The sequence below is a fragment of the Perca fluviatilis genome, chromosome 6 (genome assembly GCF_010015445.1).
Source record: "Perca fluviatilis chromosome 6, GENO_Pfluv_1.0, whole genome shotgun sequence".
Taxonomy (NCBI): domain Eukaryota; kingdom Metazoa; phylum Chordata; class Actinopteri; order Perciformes; family Percidae; genus Perca; species Perca fluviatilis.
Genome location: NC_053117.1, coordinates 20,110,114 through 20,130,324, shown reverse-complemented (window position 1 = coordinate 20,130,324; position 20,211 = coordinate 20,110,114). Strand labels below are relative to the sequence as shown.

The 20,211-nt window shown below is 38.9% G+C and overlaps 1 protein-coding gene across 1 annotated transcript; it reads left to right on the top strand.

The window, feature by feature from the left end:
• Window positions 1-5,452: 5,452 nt before the first annotated feature.
• LOC120561469 (leucine-rich repeat-containing protein 43-like) lies at window positions 5,453-20,114 on the top strand. The gene is made up of 12 exons (XM_039804625.1): window positions 5,453-5,790; window positions 5,914-6,126; window positions 6,961-7,071; window positions 7,306-7,445; window positions 11,261-11,499; window positions 11,600-11,760; window positions 12,182-12,344; window positions 16,011-16,150; window positions 16,226-16,315; window positions 18,112-18,330; window positions 18,595-18,682; window positions 18,966-20,114. Exons 1-12 carry the CDS (start codon window positions 5,704-5,706, stop codon window positions 19,124-19,126), a joined length of 1,812 nt encoding a protein of 603 aa, XP_039660559.1. The 5' UTR covers window positions 5,453-5,703; the 3' UTR covers window positions 19,127-20,114.
• The last annotated feature ends 97 nt before the right edge of the window (window positions 20,115-20,211 follow it).

Below are 20,211 nucleotides of genomic sequence, written 5' to 3'. Positions count from 1 at the left end.
CAAGCCTCTGTATATGTAACTAATGACAGAAAGACTTGACGTTCCACTGCAGCTTGGCATTTTTGTGGCAAATTTATTGGTTATCATACCAGGTTGGATTTCCAACTTTTTGTTTGCTGTTTCTGTGAGCTGGTTTTGTACCTGATATACAGTTTCATTGCGGATTGGATCTGCCCACTTTGGTTCTCCCCAAATGTAGTGTTGTATTTAATTTGTTTTAAGAAGTAAAGATATTTTATGTGCTGCATCGGAGTGTTTCTTTTGTTCAATTCCAAAGTTCCCAAATGTCTTCATTTAAAATCGCTTAAATTATTCTGAATCACAATAAAAACAACAAGAATGAAAATCTTGACTTGGGATACTTTATTTTCAATGAATGTCACTTTTGTTTTTGAATAAATCTTATCTTATCAGATACTGATAACTAGCTAATAGGCCTACTAAGTAGAACTTTAACTTTCAGAACAAGTTTACTTTCTCATCCATATAACACTGGATTACAAAGGTGAATGTTTTATAATTTAAAGGTGTAAAAATAAATAATGCACATTCAAACGCAGTTGAATCAAAACGTTGCTTTGCTGAGACGCTGGTCCAGAAGCTCCAGCAGACATTTGACAAACACGTACTTGTCCGCATCCTGCCCAAAGGTGGGTAGGCTGCAGTCACGACCGGCTGTCTGTCCGCTCGTCGGCAGCTCCACACTCTGTATGTACTGGCTGGTTATTTTCAGCTGTTGAGACAACTCCGGGGTCCACTCCAACATTTTCATCATGTAGCAGCGGAAGGAGGAGAGGTGGTGGCGGGTTAAGGGCTGCTGCTCCAACCCGACCAGCTCCGTGGTGTTCAGGGACAAGCAGGAGACGTTGGGAACCAGTCCGGGTTCAGCCTGCAGGAGACGGTTTTGGTCAGTATATCAGTGAGTAGCCTATAATACCCAGGTAGGCTATCTAAAAAGTATACTACATTTACTCAAGGGATGCTCTGTGTGATTATAGCAGAAGTGAATTCCCTTTTGATTAGTAGTAAATAGATTAAATGAAGCACCAAAAAAGCTTACAAGAGGGGCAAGAGCGGTCCGTATCTCCTCCCGCATCCGCTGGATGGTTGCGTTCAAGGCCCCGGTTTTTGTTCCATGTCCAACAGGTCCGCAGGCTGCTTGTGCAATGAGCAGACCCAGGAAAATGACGACTGCAGCAGTGACGTGAAAGAGCACAGTGAAGATGAATTAGATTTGAATACACACACCGAGAGAGGTTTGCAGAGTGTCAATATTGTGCAACTTTGCCGGCAGAAGTTGTAGGACTGCCTGTTTTATCTATAGACATTGCGGGACTCTGAGATGCACTTTAAGATTCTTACCAGCACGACAATCCATGACAGCAGAAGGCTTTGGTCAGCTGGCTCTCTTATGTGACACTTTCTTTAAAAAATCTTTCTATCGATGATCACTTTTATTGGGACTCTTCAGATAATGATCGGCATTTTAATTTTAATATTTTCCCTGATGTTTCGGGCTGTCACAGAAAATGTCATACAAGCTCAGGATTCAGTTTTACGCTCTGGAGTTTCCTAGAGTCCCTAGGAATCTCTTATTTAGAAAAACCTACACATCCCGTAACGCACCTACAGTCAGATTAAATCTTAAACTCAATTCGATTTTATCTTTTGTGTGAATAAGAAAAATAAATGATTGTCATGTGTAGCCTATATGTCTGTATTATCCTAATAGGCAGAAAGACGATCAAGTGAACATATAAGATAAGGAAGGTGCTCTGAAAGTGTGTGTGTGTGTGTGTGTGTGTGTGTGTGTGTGCGCGCGTGCGCGTATGTTTGAATTCCGGCCTTAATAATGGGTTACACAAGTGTGTATTGTAAAATATGACGATGAAGAACCCTTAAATTCTCTTCTTGCAGTGAAATCATTGTTTAAAGAAAAGATAAATGGTTTGATTTAAATATTTTATTATAACCAACTTATTTTTTCAATCATCTAGTATACAGTCAGAATGGAGCAGCACAAGGCCAGACAATGTGGAAGACATCATTCAATATAAATAAAATAAATACTACCAACTATAAATAAATACACAAAACCTTACATAACACACAAATAAATAAATAAATAAATACTGAAATAAATAAGTTGCCAGTAAGTGCGGTCATAAGTTTACTAGGCCTAAACAAGAGGTGGATGTGTTTGTGAAAGTCTCCACCCATTGCCTGGTATAGTAAATAATTCCGTAGCCAAGTTTTTTCATAGTGTAATCGTCTGAAGTTGTAACATTTCTTTGGCAATGCGTAGTCCTTGACGCCCGTAGGTCTACAATTGTTTTGAAATGATTAAGAAACGTATTAGTTTGTTTGAGGACTGTGTGCTGATCGAGGGTCTCATCCTGGGGAATGGCAACGTTCTTGATGATTGTCGGCAGGTGGTTGCCGAGGTAGTCGAGGATGGCACAGATGGAGGCCTCTATTTCTTCCCTGGTGTTTCCAGAAGTTATTCCCTCTGGGCGCTCTAAACTCCGTTTCTCCCCTTTATTAATAAGCTTGACCTAGAGAAGAAGTGAGAGACACATGATGAAGTCAATAATGGAGAGCTCTGAGGCTTATTAGCAGTATTATCAGCAAAATGTACTTATAGTATCAAAAGTTAAAGTAATATTAAATGGTCCCTTATTTCATGTTAAAATATAAATATATATAGCAATAATAATAATAATAATAATAATTATTATTATTATTAGAAGAAGGAGAATTTTCTCAACGCATAAAAGAACACTTCGTCTTGTAGTTTATCAGAAGAATTCTAATTTAAAACCACCAAATTTGGAGATACATGGTTTTCACTGTACAGGTAAGGGGGTGGAAAATTGTAAGACAAATGTAGTGAAGTAAAAAGTACAATATTTGCATCTGAGATGCAGTGTAGTAGGAGTTTAAAGTTGCATAAAATGGAAATATTCAAGTAAAGTACAACTAAGTACCTTGAATGTGTACTTGAGTACATGTTCTTAGTCACATTCCATTACTGGTAAGGAGGTTATTTCACTTTGTAGTAATGTTTTTGTTGTGTTACATTATTGGCTTTTACCACTGAATACATCTCATATGAAATATAGTTCTACTTACATAATCATTTTCTGCTCGTTTTAGGTTACACCTAACTAGCCGCAGACGCTCCACCATCTTCTCCCGAAGATTATTGATCCCATGATCGTGAGCAGATGTAGTTGGTCGGGAGGCCATGAAGGAGATGTGCAGCATCACAATGCAGGAAAGCAGGAGCTCTGCAGGAGGTTATACACAAAAGAGTATGACGCTGTCATCTGTATAGAAAGTCAGCCAGAAGCTTGCTCAAGGGTAAATAGAATCAACATCACAAAGTCTAAATTGATTTTACTGAGAGAGAATAATATAATGTAAGAAAATGTTGCTTAAAAGCTCATTTTAGATTTTAGGCAGCTTGCTCTTAGACTTTTCAATCAATCAATCAATCAATCAATCAATCAATCAATCAATCAATACTCTTTCAATCACAGCATATCAAAGTTACTAAAGCATTGTTACACAGAGTGTTAAGCATGAGTTTGACAAGTTTTTAATTTTCTTACTCTTTGCAGGAAAAGAATTATCGTAAATTATTGAGCTTTCATTTAAAAACAGCTTACCTTTAATGACAGACATGGTGTGACTTTTGTCTTTAAGCTGTTGAGTTAATGGTCCTAAACTGGCACACACTGTGCTTATATATCGAAACGCGGGATTTTTTTGTTGCATGCCATCATTGGGTGCATGACGCCTTTTGTGGCATTATCAATCAAATAATCTTTTTGTAAATGTTTCTATTTTGCAATTGTAGGCCACAGCTCACCACAGTGGAGGCAATGCAAACTGCCACAAAGGGATCTAGACATTTGATGTTTATCGGTTGAATGGAAAAAAAAAAAAAAAAAACGGTAACATTTTGAACCCTGACAGCCTGACAGATTGCAGTGGTATTAAATAATAGTTGTTATGATGCCACCAAACTTTAAGAGGGTATGATGTTAAACCGGCATGGTTCATCTCCCTTAACTTTGTTTTTGTCATTAATTACTGATGCCTAAATTTGAGCTGTTGCGATTTTTACCATGACGCAATAATTCAAGTTATAGTATGTTTGATAAGGCATTTCCTAGTAACATGAGTTCTGTCTCAGAGATACTTTTGCTGTGGTCGTGGATAACACACAGGATGTTCCTTATATGGAAGAGATTCCCCTTTGAGTATCATTAGTCATGGCGAATCAACATAATAATTGATCAATGTATCAGTTATTAAAAAAATTGACTTTTGGTTTCACATTTTGGTCCAATATCTCAACTATTAGATTGATTGCCATAAAATGTTGTACCCACATTCATGGTCCCCAGAAGGTGAATAATACCTACATAGGTGATCCCCTGACCTTTCCTCTAGTGCCACCAGTGAGGTTGATGGCCTATTTATGGTTTTTGGTTAAGTGTCTCAACAAATATGAAATGGATTGCTATGAAATCTGGTACAGACATTACTAATCACCTCTAAATGAATTATAATCATTTTGGTTATCCCCTGGCTTTTCATCTAGCGTCACAAGTTTCAATTTGTCCAATACTTCAGTTCATATGACCAAATAGCTGCAAAACTAACTTACCATCAGGCTCAGCTGTACTGTGTTAATTGAGAAATGTTAGTATTCTAACACGCAAAACAAAGATTGTGAACATGGTAAACATTAGGCTATACGTGCTAAACATCAGCTTGTTAGTATTATTGTGAGCATGTTAGCATGTTGATGTTAGCACTTAGCTCTAAAGCACTGCAGTGCCTAAATACAGCTGCTACTTAAATAACTTCAAGGTCCTCATTATCATTTTCTGGTGTATTTGGTTTATCAGTTATTATAGTTAGTTATTAGAGTTGTGAGGAAGGTGGTTGTTGAATCATAGCAGACAGATTTAAGGTAACATTTTTTGATCCTCTGGGATTTACAAAGTTCAGTAAAAAATACATTTGTTTGAAGAAACATGTCTACAAAGGCCAATCCATTTTTACATTACAATGTAGGAAGAAAGTTGTGAATGAAAAATTAAATTTTTTACTTTGCCATAGCAGGAAAAACACATACTATGGAACTAACCATAGAAGTAGCATTTTATTTACATTTGTATATGGTTGTAACTAATAACATTCACAATAGCTCATTAAGTGTCCCAGTCAGGTAGTCAAATTTGATGCATTTGTCACTGTCCACAAACTGTCAACAATGCAGTCAAAAATGTGGGGCCATATTATGTATACTGCAGAAATGTCCCGGTTTAAAGGAGAATTTCTCTAAACCTGACATCAATTTCATGTTTTTATTATATCTTTTTTCTTTTTTTCTTAAATTATTCTAAATATACATTTTTGATAGTTGCTAAGCAGAAAAAAAAGGATTTCAGAGTCATGGCGTTTTTTCTGTTGCCCTTGCACTGAAGTCCTGACCGGATGCAGTGTTCCTGGAGTGAGTCCCAGCTGTTGCCAGGCAACTGACTGAGGCATTTGTAAATAAACACCAGGGACCTCTTCCCCGGAAGACTGACCAAAGAAAACGGAGGTATCATTTCATTTGGTAGCTATTGTGTTTCTCTTAACAAATCTATGCAACATGTCCTACAGTAACAACTGTTGGTAGACATGAGCTCAAACAAGCTTTCTGCTGTGTTAGAGGAGCAGATTCAACGCCTGTGTCTAAATGACTTTCCATGTGGACATGGCACCTGGGTGAGTTTATTTTTAAGGTTGCAGTGTTTTCTACATTATCTTAAAAAAATCATCATGTCTATTCAGTGGTTTACAGCACTCTCATCACTGCATACAGTAGCTTGGTTGTGATTATGTTCACAGAGAAAGACCAAAGACTGTACAGAGGGAGCAAAGACAGAGGAGACAGACGCCCTCCTGGATCTTCTACGCTGCCCTCACTCTCCGTGGCAGCATGATGAATCATGGAGCCCTCAAGCTCCGGCCCTGAGACAGCTGGCAGTACTAACACCTGAACGCCTGCACACAGACTTCATTTACAATTACTTTATTACATTTCGCATCATGGACAAGGACGTAAGTGGACAGATTTTACACTCAAATGTTCTACTTTAAATTTGATTCAAGCCAGTCTTCTTGTACAGTGTCATTCTTAAGAAAAAAGAAAACATTTAAAAGCAAAGTATACTATTATAATAATGGTCCCCAAAATACTATGGCATATAAGGGTGTTCTCTCAGAAGAACTCAATAATTCAAAATTTCCAGTTCAAAAGGGTCCTTTAGCTTCTCAGAGCGGAGTTGATCATCAGTACAGCAACAGACTACCTTTGCACTCTTATCTGTGGATGCATTACCAAACCTAGACTATATCTGCTCCAACAAAATAACCACAGATGACCTGAGGCTTTCCACTACACCCACCCTCCAACGCTACAATATGGTATTTGTTATAATGCCAAAACTTGTTTGAGTGTCTCTGAATCCAAAGAAATCTGCTATAAAAGCCCAAAAATGTGGTGTTTGTTATAATCCCAAAGTTAGTTAGCCTGGTTGACACCAGACCCTTCTCAGTTGTAACTGAGAGTGGCTTGCAGAGCAATTGCTGGATGTTTGTCAGGGTTTTCCCAGGCTAGAAGTGAGTTAGAGCAATCCCCAAATCTTAAAGTTTGTCATTGCACCCCTAAATCCAAAACATGGAGATAAAATAAACAGAGGATCCCAAAAATATATATTACATTTTAAATTTGTCTCTGGCTCCTCTGGTGGCTGACTGGCTCTGAGTACCCACTTAGGTCTGTAACACCTTGTGACAACTTTGCTGCTGACCTTGTTCAAAACACAAAAAGTGCTGATGCTTTTACACAATTGTGAAAAGTTGTACTTGATGTTTTGTCTGTGTTGTGTTCAGGTAACAGTCATCGATGATGGCCTGTTAAAGTTCTCAAAGCTGGAGGAATTGGTGCTGAGTGCCAACAAAATCTCAGACATCCATGCAGAAAACCTTCCCAGCACTTTAAAGGTGAGTTTCCTCTGCAAAGGTTTGTCAATGAAGGGTGATTCACAATTAAATCATAAAAAGCAAAAAGAGCTTTCCCTGCTTTTCCATCATACATCAAAAGTAAAGCACCTGCAGTGACGTCACATGTCGAGGTATGTCAGTGCAACATTACAGTTTTAACACATACATCAAAGTGTAACAGGCTTTGTGATGTGGTGATGACTAACTCTGATTATGAATATGTTTCTTTCAAAGATTTTGGAGCTACGTGCAAACCAGTTGTCTGCTCTGAACAGTCTCAACAACGGCTTGCCTCCTCGCCTACAGTACCTCGGCCTCGGCTCAAACTGTCTGGGTTCCTATGACGATGTCTGTTATCTTACAGGAAGACACTGGTTAGTGTCACACTCACACACACACACACACACACACTAAGCTTGCTGGTTTTAAAGGGGTAATCAGGTCAAACAAGAACTCAAGTAAGATTGTGTACTTTTCTATTATTTGTAAGGTCAGACAATTACATCACGTCGTGACTGATTTCACACATGTACTGATTTGATGGCAGTGTGACTGCTTTTCAGTGGTGACACCTGCTGAGGCAACAATGGTAGTTTTCCTGCCAAAGTGATTCAGTTGGTGATGATAACACAGTGATGACAACAGTTGATGCTGTCAGAAACTGGTTTGATCCAACCCAACTAATCACATCTAACTATGGTTTCAGTGGAAACAAGGAGTTCACACTTTTACAAAGTTACACCCACTCTACCAGTTTATCAACTGATATCAAAGTTAAGTAATATATTTAAAGCTAGGAGGCACCTTTGGACTTTTTTTTTTTTTTTAATTTTCAGTGAGGACAAAATGACTTGTGTTTCCTGATTAATTTCAGGAGGCAAATACTTTGAAACACGCTACAATCTTTAGTAGCGATGCTATGATGATGTATGGAGAGGAATCCGCTGACACTGTTCTTGATTATAAAAGTTTATTACATCAAAGAATTCAGCATCAATTTACAAGCTTCTGCAGAAACTCGGAGAGGACAGAAGCCATACTACACACTCCTAAAAGATCAGCTTACTAAATATAATATGTTTATCATATTAGTAAGCCAGGGGAAATTAATTTCTTAAGCTTTTCTTCTTTATCATCCAACAGAATTGTAAATAACATTAAGTTCAGTTTATTCAGTACTAATTCAATTTTTTCAATTTCAATTTCAATTAAATTTTATTTATAGTATCAAATCATAACAAAAGTTATCTCGAGACACTTTCCAAAACCCCAACAATTACAGTAATTCCATCAAGAGCAAGCATTAGCAGTGGCTATCGCGACAGTGGCAAGGAAAAACTCCCTTTTAGGAAGAAACCTCGGCAGACCCAGACTCTTGGTAGGCGGTGTCTGACGGGCCGGTTGGGGGTGTGATGAACAGTGGTGATAATAGTCACATTAAAGGTCACAGTGACGTCGAAGGTCATCGTGGAAGTTCATGTCATAGCAGGGCACATCGTGTCATACTGAGTAGTGCAGTCCCCTATACCGGATCCAGACTACTCTGTGCATAGGAACATCACAGCAGGGCGTTGCGGGATGAAACGTGGCGCTGCAGAGCATGGGTGGATGCGGCGGATGCAGCGGATGCAGCAGGATGCAGCAGGATGCAGCAGGATGCAGTAGGATGCAGCAGGATGCAGCAGGATGCGGCCGGGATTTGCAGAGAATCACAGAGCATAGCTCTGCGAAGAAGAAACATAAGGACTCAGGGGAGTAAACTCCCCAGAGCTAGATTAGTAACAAGCAATTCTGGGACAGGATGCATACAGAAGTAACAAGTAGAGAAGAGAGAGCAGCTCAGTGTGTCATAGGAAGGAAACAGCAACCCCTGCAGTCTAGAATTGTAATAGCATAACTAACTACGAGGAGAAGCAGGTGGGCCGGGTTAGGTGGACGCTGCAACTCCTCACTCCCTAACTATAAGCTTTGTCAAAGAGGAGGGTTTTCAGTTTACTCTTGAATGTGGCGACGGTGTTGGCCCTCGAACCCAGACTGGGAGCTGGTTCCATAGAAGCGGAGCCTGATAGCTGAACGCCCTGGCCCCCAGTCTACTTCCAGAGACTCTAGGAACCACAAGTAGCCCCGCATTCCGGGAGCGCAGTGCCCTAGTGGGACAATAAGGTACTAAGAGCTCTTCTAGGTATGATGGTGCTTGACCATTTAGAGCTTTGTAAGTCAGGAGGAGGATTTTAAATTCGATCCTAGACTTCACAGGAAGCCAATGCAGAGAAGCTAATACAGGAGAAATATGATCTCTTCTCTTAGTTCTCGTCAGAACACGCGCTGCAGCATTCTGGATCAGCTGGAGAGCCTTAAGGGACTTATTTGGACAACCTGATAATAAGGAATTGCAGTAATCTAGTCTAGAAGTAACGAATGCATGGACTAGTTTTTCAGCATCATTCTGAGACAGGATATTCCTGATTTTGGCAATGTTACGAAGATGGAAAAAGGCTATTCTTGAGGTTTGTTTTAAATGGGCGTTGAAGGATATATCCTGATCAAAAATAACTCCCAAATTTCTGACCGCAGTGCTGGAGGCCAGGGCAATACCATCCAGAGTAGCTATATCTTTCGAAAACGAAGTTCGGCAGCGCGTTGGTCCTATCACAATAACTTCCGTTTTGTCTGAGTTTAACATCAGGAAGTTGTGGGTCATCCAGGATTTTTATATCCTCAACACACGTTTGAAGTCTTGCTAACTGACCACTTTCATCTGGCTTAATTGACAGATATAATTGGGTATCGTCTGCGTAGCAGTGATAATTAATTGAGTGTTTCCTAATAATATGTCCTAGAGGAAGCATATATAAGGAAAATAGAATTGGTCCAAGCACTGAGCCTTGAGGAACGCCATGGCTGACTTTGGCGTGCTTGGAGGGTTTATCGTTAATGTTAACAAATTGGGATCGCTCAGAGAAATAAGACTTAAACCATTTTAGTGCAGTTCCTTTAATTCCGACTAAGTGTTCTAATCTCTGTAACAGGATTGTATGATCAATAGTGTCAAAAGCAGCACTAAGATCTAGTAAAACAAGAATGGAGACAAGTCCTTTGTCTGCAGCTGTTAGAAGGTCGTTAGTAATTTTCACCAGTGCCGTCTCTGTGCTATGATTCTTTCTAAATCCTGATTGAAAATCATCAAATAAACTGTTGCTATGTAGAAAATCACATAACTGATTAGCAACCACCTTCTCAAGGATCTTGGATAGAAAGGGAAGGTTAGATATAGGTCTATAGTTTGCTAAGACCTCAGGATCCAGGGTCGGTTTTTTCAGAAGAGGTTTTATCACAGCTATTTTAAATGACTGCGGTACATAATACTACACATTCCATAAAATCAGTTGTATAATGTATTTTATGGAAGTTTGAAATAAAAGGATTATCTTAGATCAGGCATGAGACAATCCTTTTTTATGTTTTTTTTTTGACATCACAAATTATTCCTGATGTAGAGAATACCCTTAGACAACAGCTTTTAGATCATCATGTACAGAAACTCTGGGACATTTTTTTTAAATGAATACAAAAAATTACAAAAAGATACGACCAATTGAATAAATTAAAAATGGGAAAATATCAAAATTAATAGAAACTTCTACAGAAATTTGGGGGTGCTTTGACTCATGATCTTAGTATTTTTATTTTTTTTAAAGATTATTTTTTGGGGCTTTTCCCTTTATTTCAAAGTGATATGAAACGGGGAGAGAGATGGGGGATGACACGCAGCTGCAGGACTCAGCCAACATGGGGCGAACGCTCTTACTGGGGGAGCTAGAGGCCGCCCCCATGATCTTAGTATTTCTATACATCCGTTAACACAAGTCTGTCCTGAAACCACACCGTTTGTGTGTTGCAGGGTGATTTTTAAGCTTGCTGTGTCAAAAACAAAGACTTTAAATGTTTAACAGACAAACTGCATTACCAACTGGAATTGTGGCGTTTGAAACGAGTGCGCATTTAGGCAGCAGGTTTTCAAGCCATGATTCTGGAGCTTTACCCATACTAGGGGAACAAAAGTCTTGGTCTTTGTTGGTTTTATTTTAGCCATTCTCATTTATAAATAAAAAGGAAAAATGAATCCATCCACCTCCCTTATTTTCAGTTCTTGCTGTACAACACACTGCTGTTCTGTCTCTGCCCTCAGGCCACAGCTGGTGTGTCTGGACCTAAGTGACTGTGAGTTTCAGGACCAGCAGTCCCTGCTGAACGCCTTGAGCACGCTCCCCTGCCTCAGGACGCTGGTGCTGGAGGGAAACCCCTTCACTCTTGCTCCCTGCTACCCGGGTTTCACTGTGGACAGTCTCCCACAGCTCTCTTGTCTGGACGGCTCATGGATCTCCCCTGAGGAAAGACGTTGTTTTAGGGGCTTGGCCAAGAAGAGTGGTGAGACTTTACTGTTAGTAGATCTGACTCCTGCGAATGTGGGCTTGTTTCATTTTAATTTTCTAAGTAAGAAGCTTTGTAATTTTATCCATTTGTACAGATCTGATAGTGGACCGGGCATCAGCCACAGTGAGTGTGGGCAGGATGAGGGGAATCCCAGACCCATTGATGAGTGTGGATGAAAATGCTCCTGACTTCCCTGTTATCATCTACAGCTATTTTATCACATACGAGTTCCTTAGTCATCAAACTGTTAACCAGGTGACGTATCCTTCCTACACTTTTCTGGCTCTTTACATGTCTGTAAGTTTAATACTGTCCAGAATGTCCATGTGAAAAATAAATTCCAATCAAACATGTTTTTGACACATTTAATCTTCTGACAGTTTCATTTAGTAAATGACAACACATTTACACGTTATGTTTGTTTCACAAATGTGAAATTCCCTCTTTACGATTAGATTAGGCTCAACTTTATTGTCATTGCAGGCAGTAGCCTAAGTACCATTACTACAAAAAAAACTGTTTAGCAACTATATTTGTTCAATGCTCACATGTGCCTAGTTTTGTAAGAGTATCTTAAAATGAACATAAAACACTGTGGAATGAGTTTAGATAATGAGTAAACTTGTGTAGAAAGTATCTTTTAAATCATCGTCTTTTTTTGTGGTGCTGTTCACAGAAATTCGACAGGGAGTGTAAAATTGACACTGCACATGTAACAGAAGACTGCTTCAGTGATGCTGACCTACAATCAAACAAAAATTGTGAAAACGAATCATCCAAACCAGACACACAAGACTTCATGGTGTATACTGAGGAAACCTGCCATGATTTTGCACATGGTAATAACACTTCCCTCATTTGACGAGTTAAATCACAAACACTGATAGAGCGATGCAGTTGTTCCTACAGATTGATAAAAAAAAAAAGGTTGTCATTGCATGACATTTAGTGCAGTAGTATAAAGGAGTTTAGAAATAATGCCAGTATGATGTTTGGATTCATTTAATTTAGTAATGTATCCTGTATTACTGGGGTTAACTCTTTCTTATCAGTTTCTGTAGAATTTACACAACTGCCGTAAGAGAAAGGGGAGTTGTACACACCCCCTGAAACTGGATGACTAAACTGATCATTTATCATGTGTCAAGCCCTTTTCTTAACTTTCCACTTCATCTGAGGTTTGTTTGTAGGGTAGAGGGCACCTTGTCACACTTTTTTGCTTTCACTTCAATTTCTCTGACTCAGTACATCACAGTCACTCATTTTCCATATTAAATTAAATAAATTCTTGTTCACAAATGTATAATCTTTAAATAATAAAAAAAAGTATCACATACAGTTGAAACCAGATATTTACATACACTTAAAAAAAAACACAAAAACATGTATTTCTTTACTGTCATACATTAAATCAGAGTAAACTTTTTCTGTTTTAGATAAATAAATATTAACATATTTTTTGCATTTGTTAAATGTCAGAATCGAGCGAGGGAGAATTTTTATGTATTTTTTTTATCACTTTCATCAAAGTGAGAAGTATACATACACTTCCTTAGTATTTGGTAGAATTGCCCCAAAACTGTTTCACTTGGGCCAAACTGTAGTCTGGCTTTTTTATGGTGGTTTTGAAGTAATGGCTTTCTTCTCCCAGAGTAACCTTTTAGCTCATGGTGGTACAGAACTCGTTTACTGTGGATAATGACACTGTCTTACCAGTTTCAGCTAGCATCTTCACAAGGTCTTTTGCTGTTGTCCTGGGATTGATTCGCACATTTTGCACCAAAAAACGTTCCTCTCTGGGACTCAGAATCCGTCTCCTTCCTGAGCGGTATGATGGTTGTACATTCCCATGTTTTTTATACTTGCGTATTATTGTCTGAATAGATGAACATGGGACCTTCAGGCATCTGGAAATTGCACCTAAGGATGAGCCACACTTGTGGAGGTCCACAATTCTTTTCCTGATGTCTTGGTTGATTTCTCTTGATTTTCCCATGATGTCAAAGAAAGAGGCTCTGTGTTTGAGGTGTGCCTTTATATGCATCCACAGTTCTGTCAAGAGGAGTGGGCCAAAATTCCAGCAAACTATTGTAGAAAGCTTGTGGAAGGATACCCAAAACATTTGGCCCAAGTGAAACAGTTTCGCGGCAATTCTACCAAATACTAAGGAAGTGTATGAATACTTCTGACTTTGATGAAAGTGATACAAAAAATACATAAAAATTCTCCCTCGCTCGATTCTGACATTTAACAAATGCAAAAAATATGTTAATATGTATTTATCTACAACAGAAAAAGTTTACTCTGATTTAATGTATGACAGTAAAGAAATAAATGTTTTTGTGTTTTTTTTTAAGTGTATGTAAATATCTGGTTTCAACTGTATCTTTTAACAAATAAGAACATGAATACAGGTAGAGGACTAATTTTTGCAGTTGTGTAATTGATGTTGAAGTATTAGGCAGTACTCCTTATATTATATACTCCTTCCTTTATTTTCTTCATTCTGTTTGCATAGTGACATGTGTGCTATTGCCACCTATACCACAATAGCCTTAGTACAGGTCTTTGGTTTAGGCATCAAAATATACCGTTCTCTTAATATAGTTGAACATACTAATCAAAGTTGTATTAATTATATAATGCAGTTTAGTTTTTTAGAAAGTGCCTTCTGGTGTTAGAGATATACCTGTGTGACAACTTACCCTTGTGACAAGCTCTCCCCTATATACAGTCCCTGACAAAAGTCTTGTCGCTTGTGTACAAATTGACCTGAAGTGCCGCTGAAATATATTTCTAATCAAGATGTTTTTACAAGAAATGGCTCATTTTAATCCCAACATCTTTAGTAATAATGTTTCAGTGCAAAAAAAAAACTGTCAAAAAGTATTCTAATATTCACAGCTTGGTAAAGCCCATTGAGTCAATTTTTGCAAAGACATAAGTGTTGTCGCCTTGTCATATGAGCTTCACCTGTGACTAATAATGGATCAGTTAGGTCTCAGTTGTGTATAAACACAACCCCAGTACACTAGACCTTCACATCAACTGCAACTAGACCTCTGCAAACATGCCTAAGATCCACCCTGAGACTAAAGTTTGGATTATCAAGAGGCTGAAGACCAGATTCACTGCTGATGTGGGAGACACCTTCAATGTGTCTCAGCGTCAAGTACAGAGGATAAAAAAAACATTTGAAGACACTGGAGAGGTTTTTGACAAGCCCAGGTCAGGCAGACCCCGCAAGACAACTGCTCGAGAGGACCGTTTGTTGGCTCGAAAATCCAAGGCCAGGCCATTTTCCACTGCAGCAGAGCTCCACGAGGCCTGGTCACCTGAAGTCCCCCGTGTCAACCAGAACAGTTTGTCGGATTCTGTCTCGAAATGGCCTCCATGGTCGAATCAGTGCCCAGAAGCCAGCACTAAACAAAAGACAATTGAAAAACCGTGTGGCATTTGCCAAGGCCCACAGCCTGCTAAAAAGGATGGACGCTGGAAAAGTGGAAGAAGATGAATTTTTAAGATGAATCTTCTGTTGAATTACACCACAGTCGCCGCAAATATTGCAGGAGACCTACTGGAGCCTGCATGGATCCGAGATTCACCCAGAAAACAGTGAAGTTTGGTGGCGGAAAAATCATGGTCTGGGGTCACATCCAGTATGGGGGTGTGCGAGAGATCTGCAGGGTGGAAGGCAACATCAATAGTCTAAAATACCAAGAAATCTTAGCTACCTCTTATATTCCCAACCATAAAAGAGGCCAAATCCTGCAGCAGGACGGTGCTCCATCGCATACTTCCATCTCCACATCAACATTCCTCAAGGCGAAGAAGATCAAGATGCTCCAGGATTGGCCAGCCCAGTCACCACACATGAACATCATTGAGCATATGTGGGGTAGGATGAAAGAGGAAGCATGGAAGACGAAACCAAAGAATATTGATGAACTCTGGGAGGCATGCAAGACTGCTTTCTTTGCTATTTCTGATGACTTCATCAATAAATTGTATGAATCCTTGCCAAACCGCATGGATGCAGTTCTTCAAGCTCATGGAAGTCATACAAGATATTAAATTTGGATCTCAGAGCACCACTACTTAATTTGCTGGCATATGTTTGTATTTGTAGTAAATTTGTTCAATTTCTGTATAGGCGACAAAACTTTTGTCTTGCCAAAATTTGACCTTTCTGTTTTGATTAAATGATAAAACTTTTTTCAGTGAAACTAATTTATTTCAGTGCATTAAACATCATTTGGGAGGGTTTTAGCTTTTCATATGAGCTATTTCTAACACCAATTGATTAATTAAAAGTCAGGTTAATAGCAGGTGTTTCTACAAAATAGATAAGCGACAAGACTTTTGTCAGGGACTGTACTGTATATTCTTTCAACTATGGGTCTCTGACTCACCAAAAGCCCGACGTTTTTTTGCGTCTGTGTTTTTGTACATGCAGTACTCATTGTGTGCCAAACTTTCACTTTTTCGGATTTCTTTTTCGACAGTGTCAAGACACAGCACATCAAAGCTGACATGGTCAGACTGCATGGCCTTCAGTGACACACAAACGTTCATTGTTAGTGATCTGGGATGCTTAAAAAGATTCTTCAATCAAGGACTTTATCTTACGATAGAGGAGGAAAAGGTAAAGAAAATAATGTTTATGTGGGTAAACGTTTAGATGCAGAATGTGCTCATATTCTGCCATTTGACATTTTAGGTCCTGTCATGGCCTGCAGCCTCTGAAGACATCCCAGTGGCCAAACCCAGCCAAACTTTAAAAGAGAAGAAAGGCGGGAAAGAGAAAGAAGTGAGTTTTAATTTAATTCCCACTAAATCACAAACTGTATTAACAGGGCTGGACTGGGACAAAAAAAATTGGCCCTGGCATTTTTGGCCCAGGCGGCCCACAGCCACCATGATTGGTCAGACACATTCCCTGCAGACAGTCCTCTTACAATATGCGTGCATTCTATGATATGAGTTGCCTAGTGTTCAGCGTTCATGTGATAGTTTTGGATCCTTCAAGACTTATCTGTTGATCTTACACTTAAATAATTCATTAATTCTTAGAGTTATGATTTGTATATTTATGGTATTTTTATCATTGATATTTGATATTGTATTGTCATTATTGTTATTATTACTATTTTGCTTAATATTGGCTTAGGAACTTTAAAAACAGTTTACTGTTAATTTTAACTATTGTAAGATTCATATTTTGTCACTTTGGACAAAAGTAGAGAGGGGGTTGTAGCCGATTCTGTGGTCTGTCCCGGGACCATGGTCTCTGGCACGGACCGGTTACTGCCACTAGGGGCGTTAGAGACACTGGCCGCGACCAGCTCCTCAGTGGTCTCCCCTGTGGTCTGTGAAGCGGCTTTAGTATTTTTTTCTCCCCTTTGGTGGCGTTTTGGCCACACTTTGGGGGAAAAGGAAAAAAAAATAAATATATATTATTTTATTATTTATTATTATATATATATATATATATTTTATATATATATAATTTTTTTTTTTTTTTTTTTTTTATATATATAATATATAATATAATATATATACATATATAATATATAATATAATGGAGATCTGTGTGTCAGGACCAGCTGGTCTCTGGCACGGACCGGTGGTCACAACCACTATAGCTCGTGTCTCAGGGCCGGGGGGCGTGGCCATAGTGGATTTGATTGGGTCAGGCCAGTGCCAATAAAGAAAATTAACCAATGGGCCGCTGTGAGTTCTTTATGGGCCGGCGCGACCAAAAAGTGCGTCGGCCCACCGGGAAAATGCCCGGTATGCCAGATGGCCAGTCCAGCCCTGTGTATTAGTCAACTTTAGAAAAATAAGGACTAATGGGTGAACACATATATTGAATCGACTTTTAGGGAAATCCTGGATTGTTCATTTCCAGAATGGGGCTCAAAAGAAACCGTGATTACTGGAAATCTGTGTATGTTACTACGGCATCTGATGTGCTGAAATTAACCTGGTATTTTTATTTTTACCTCTGGTCACAGGGCAATTTTCTTTCTGCTCCCACTCACTCACTCAAACTACCTCGGCTGTTCTCCATCTCATTAAACTGTGGCCAAACACCAATGTATTATAGTTAATTTGTTGTTTTTTTATTCTTTTTATTAGTATTAATTATGATATACATATCAATCCAAAAGTAATTGCATAAGTACACATTTTTTATAATTTATCATTTTACATAGTATTAGGCTGACCAATAACCAGAAGGTTCCAAGCTTGATTTCTGACATCAGTAATTTTCTTTTGGTTGATGGTAGTGTATTCTGACTTTTTGAAGAGAGCAGGTTATATTCTATTTCAGCCTTCCTTTGCAATACAGTTAACAGTTATATACATTAAAAAAAAGACAATTTTCACAAACGCCATGGTTTGTAAAGGTGCACTTTGCAGAAGACCACGATTCTGTCACTGTTAAGTTCCATTAAGAAATCATGGCTTCAAAAAACAATCCACTGGTAAGTCCACCAGAGATAGATCGTCACATCAGCTCTGTGTAAGTACTGAAAGTCTGTTTTGGCAGATATTAGACATCTAAATATCCTAATTTCATGTCTGTGGCATCTTCCTCAGTCTCCAATCAAATCTGGTTCCACCAAAGACAAGTCAAAAGACAAAAAGAAGAAATCTGTACCAGAGCTGGTCCAGGATGCCCCCATCAGAAGAGTCCTTGGCTCTGTCCATGTCCCCCTGCAAAGCCTGGTCAGAAGAGGTCAAAAGGTTGAGGTCCTCTGTGAGCTTGCTGCTCTACACACCGAGTCTGAGGTGGAAGCTACACAAACACTTGAAAAGGCAAGTTTACATGCTAAACAGGTGTTTACACAGCCAGGGCGTTGCTGAGGTACAGTAGTACAATCATTACCTGGTCCATTTCACAGAAATTATTAGAAAACAGCTTGGGTCAACATTTCAAATTGGAAAACACTGAGACAGGATTTATGTCTAGAAGAGTGATATTGACTATAAAAGGGACAGAAACTAGCAACACAGCAAACAGGATTCTCAATTATCAAACTGACATATTTCATGTAGGATATGTTTTTCAATCATCTTTAGGATCTGGGAAAGAAAACCAAAGAGGACAAGGAATCAAAGCAGAGAGGAGGCAGCAGTACTAAACCGAAGAATACAGCAGCTTCAAAAGGTTAATCATCTGAATAACGGCATCAAATCCCTTTTCCCAACTGTAAAGCTGAGAAGAGATTATTCATTTTAAAATGGTTTTGACATACTAAATACTGTAAAATATGTCTAGAATGGTCTTATTCTTAGGCTGGCATATACATCATATGTGGTTTACATAGTAAGTATTTGGCATCCAATGTAAAAGGAAAAATTAAAAGGGCTGTGCTTTGATTTAATTAGTAAACTCTTCTTTTCAGATTCAGTTTAACATCACGAATCCTGTTTGATATCATCTTCTGTAGGCAAAGGAAAAGGAAGGAAAGAATGCGAGGAGATGGATGTCCACACTGACAACTCTGTCTCCGCCCACCTGCAACTGGGGACTGTGGAGTTGAGTGTGGAGCTGGAGAAATGGCAGTCTGCATCTGAAGCTCATCAACTTCTGCTCCCACACCAAAACTAAAGCAAACAGCCTTGTTTTGTCTTAAAGCAAGATTTGCAGCTACACAAGGCTTGCCTACTTATTTTCAGTTTGAGCTACTGTACGTCACAGAACCATTTATCTCCAAACCCAGTTCAGTCCTAGTTCAACTCATGATGATGCAATTATAAGGAGAGCCTGCAACAAGCTGAAAAGTCATGTAAAAGTGCAGTCTAAAACATGCTGTCGAACCTTCCTTTAATAGCGACTTTAATGACTGTGCAGTGCACCCAAAGGTGCACACAAACATCATAAGCAGTGTGAATAGTGCTTTCAGTTGAACAATCAATACAGAGAGGTTTCATTTTAAATGTATACATAAATTTAATTTATTTTTATACAGATATTCAAAACATTTTCAAAGAAATGCCTATGTATTTCATTGTTTCATACAGAAAGTATCTTAATTTCGAAGAAACCTTTTGGAAAGGACATTTCACTGGAACTGAGGGGTTACAGTTAGGCGTGAAGTGCTTTAAGTTTCACCGCTTCTTTTTTTAAACAATCACCCATCAGTTCCTTCATGAAGACCATAAAAAAGTTCCTAAAGCCAAACAGCCCTGGGTCTCACTGCTCTACTCCAGGCAAGAGTGAGAAAATCTCTCCCCTTTGATTACCCATCACAAAATTACATACATACCATCAAACCTTTAAGTACATACTGTAGTATTTTCAGGCATAAAAAAATAAACTATAGCTCACAAATTTTTTGCGCAAACTGATATTTTTTTCAATTCAAATAAACACCTTTCATGATACTATATTATCTTTGTATCTCCCCAACGAACTGTGCAAACAATGTTAGGATATTGATAAATTAAAATATCTGAAGATCATCGCTTCTCCCACATCCACCTACAGTATCTCCTCATTCACACAAACCCAGGACACACACACACACACACACACACACACACACACACACACACACACACACACACACACACACACACACACACACACACACACACACACACACACACACACACACACACACACACACACACACAACACACACACACACACACACACACAAAAAAAACACCCAGGACACACACAAACCCAGG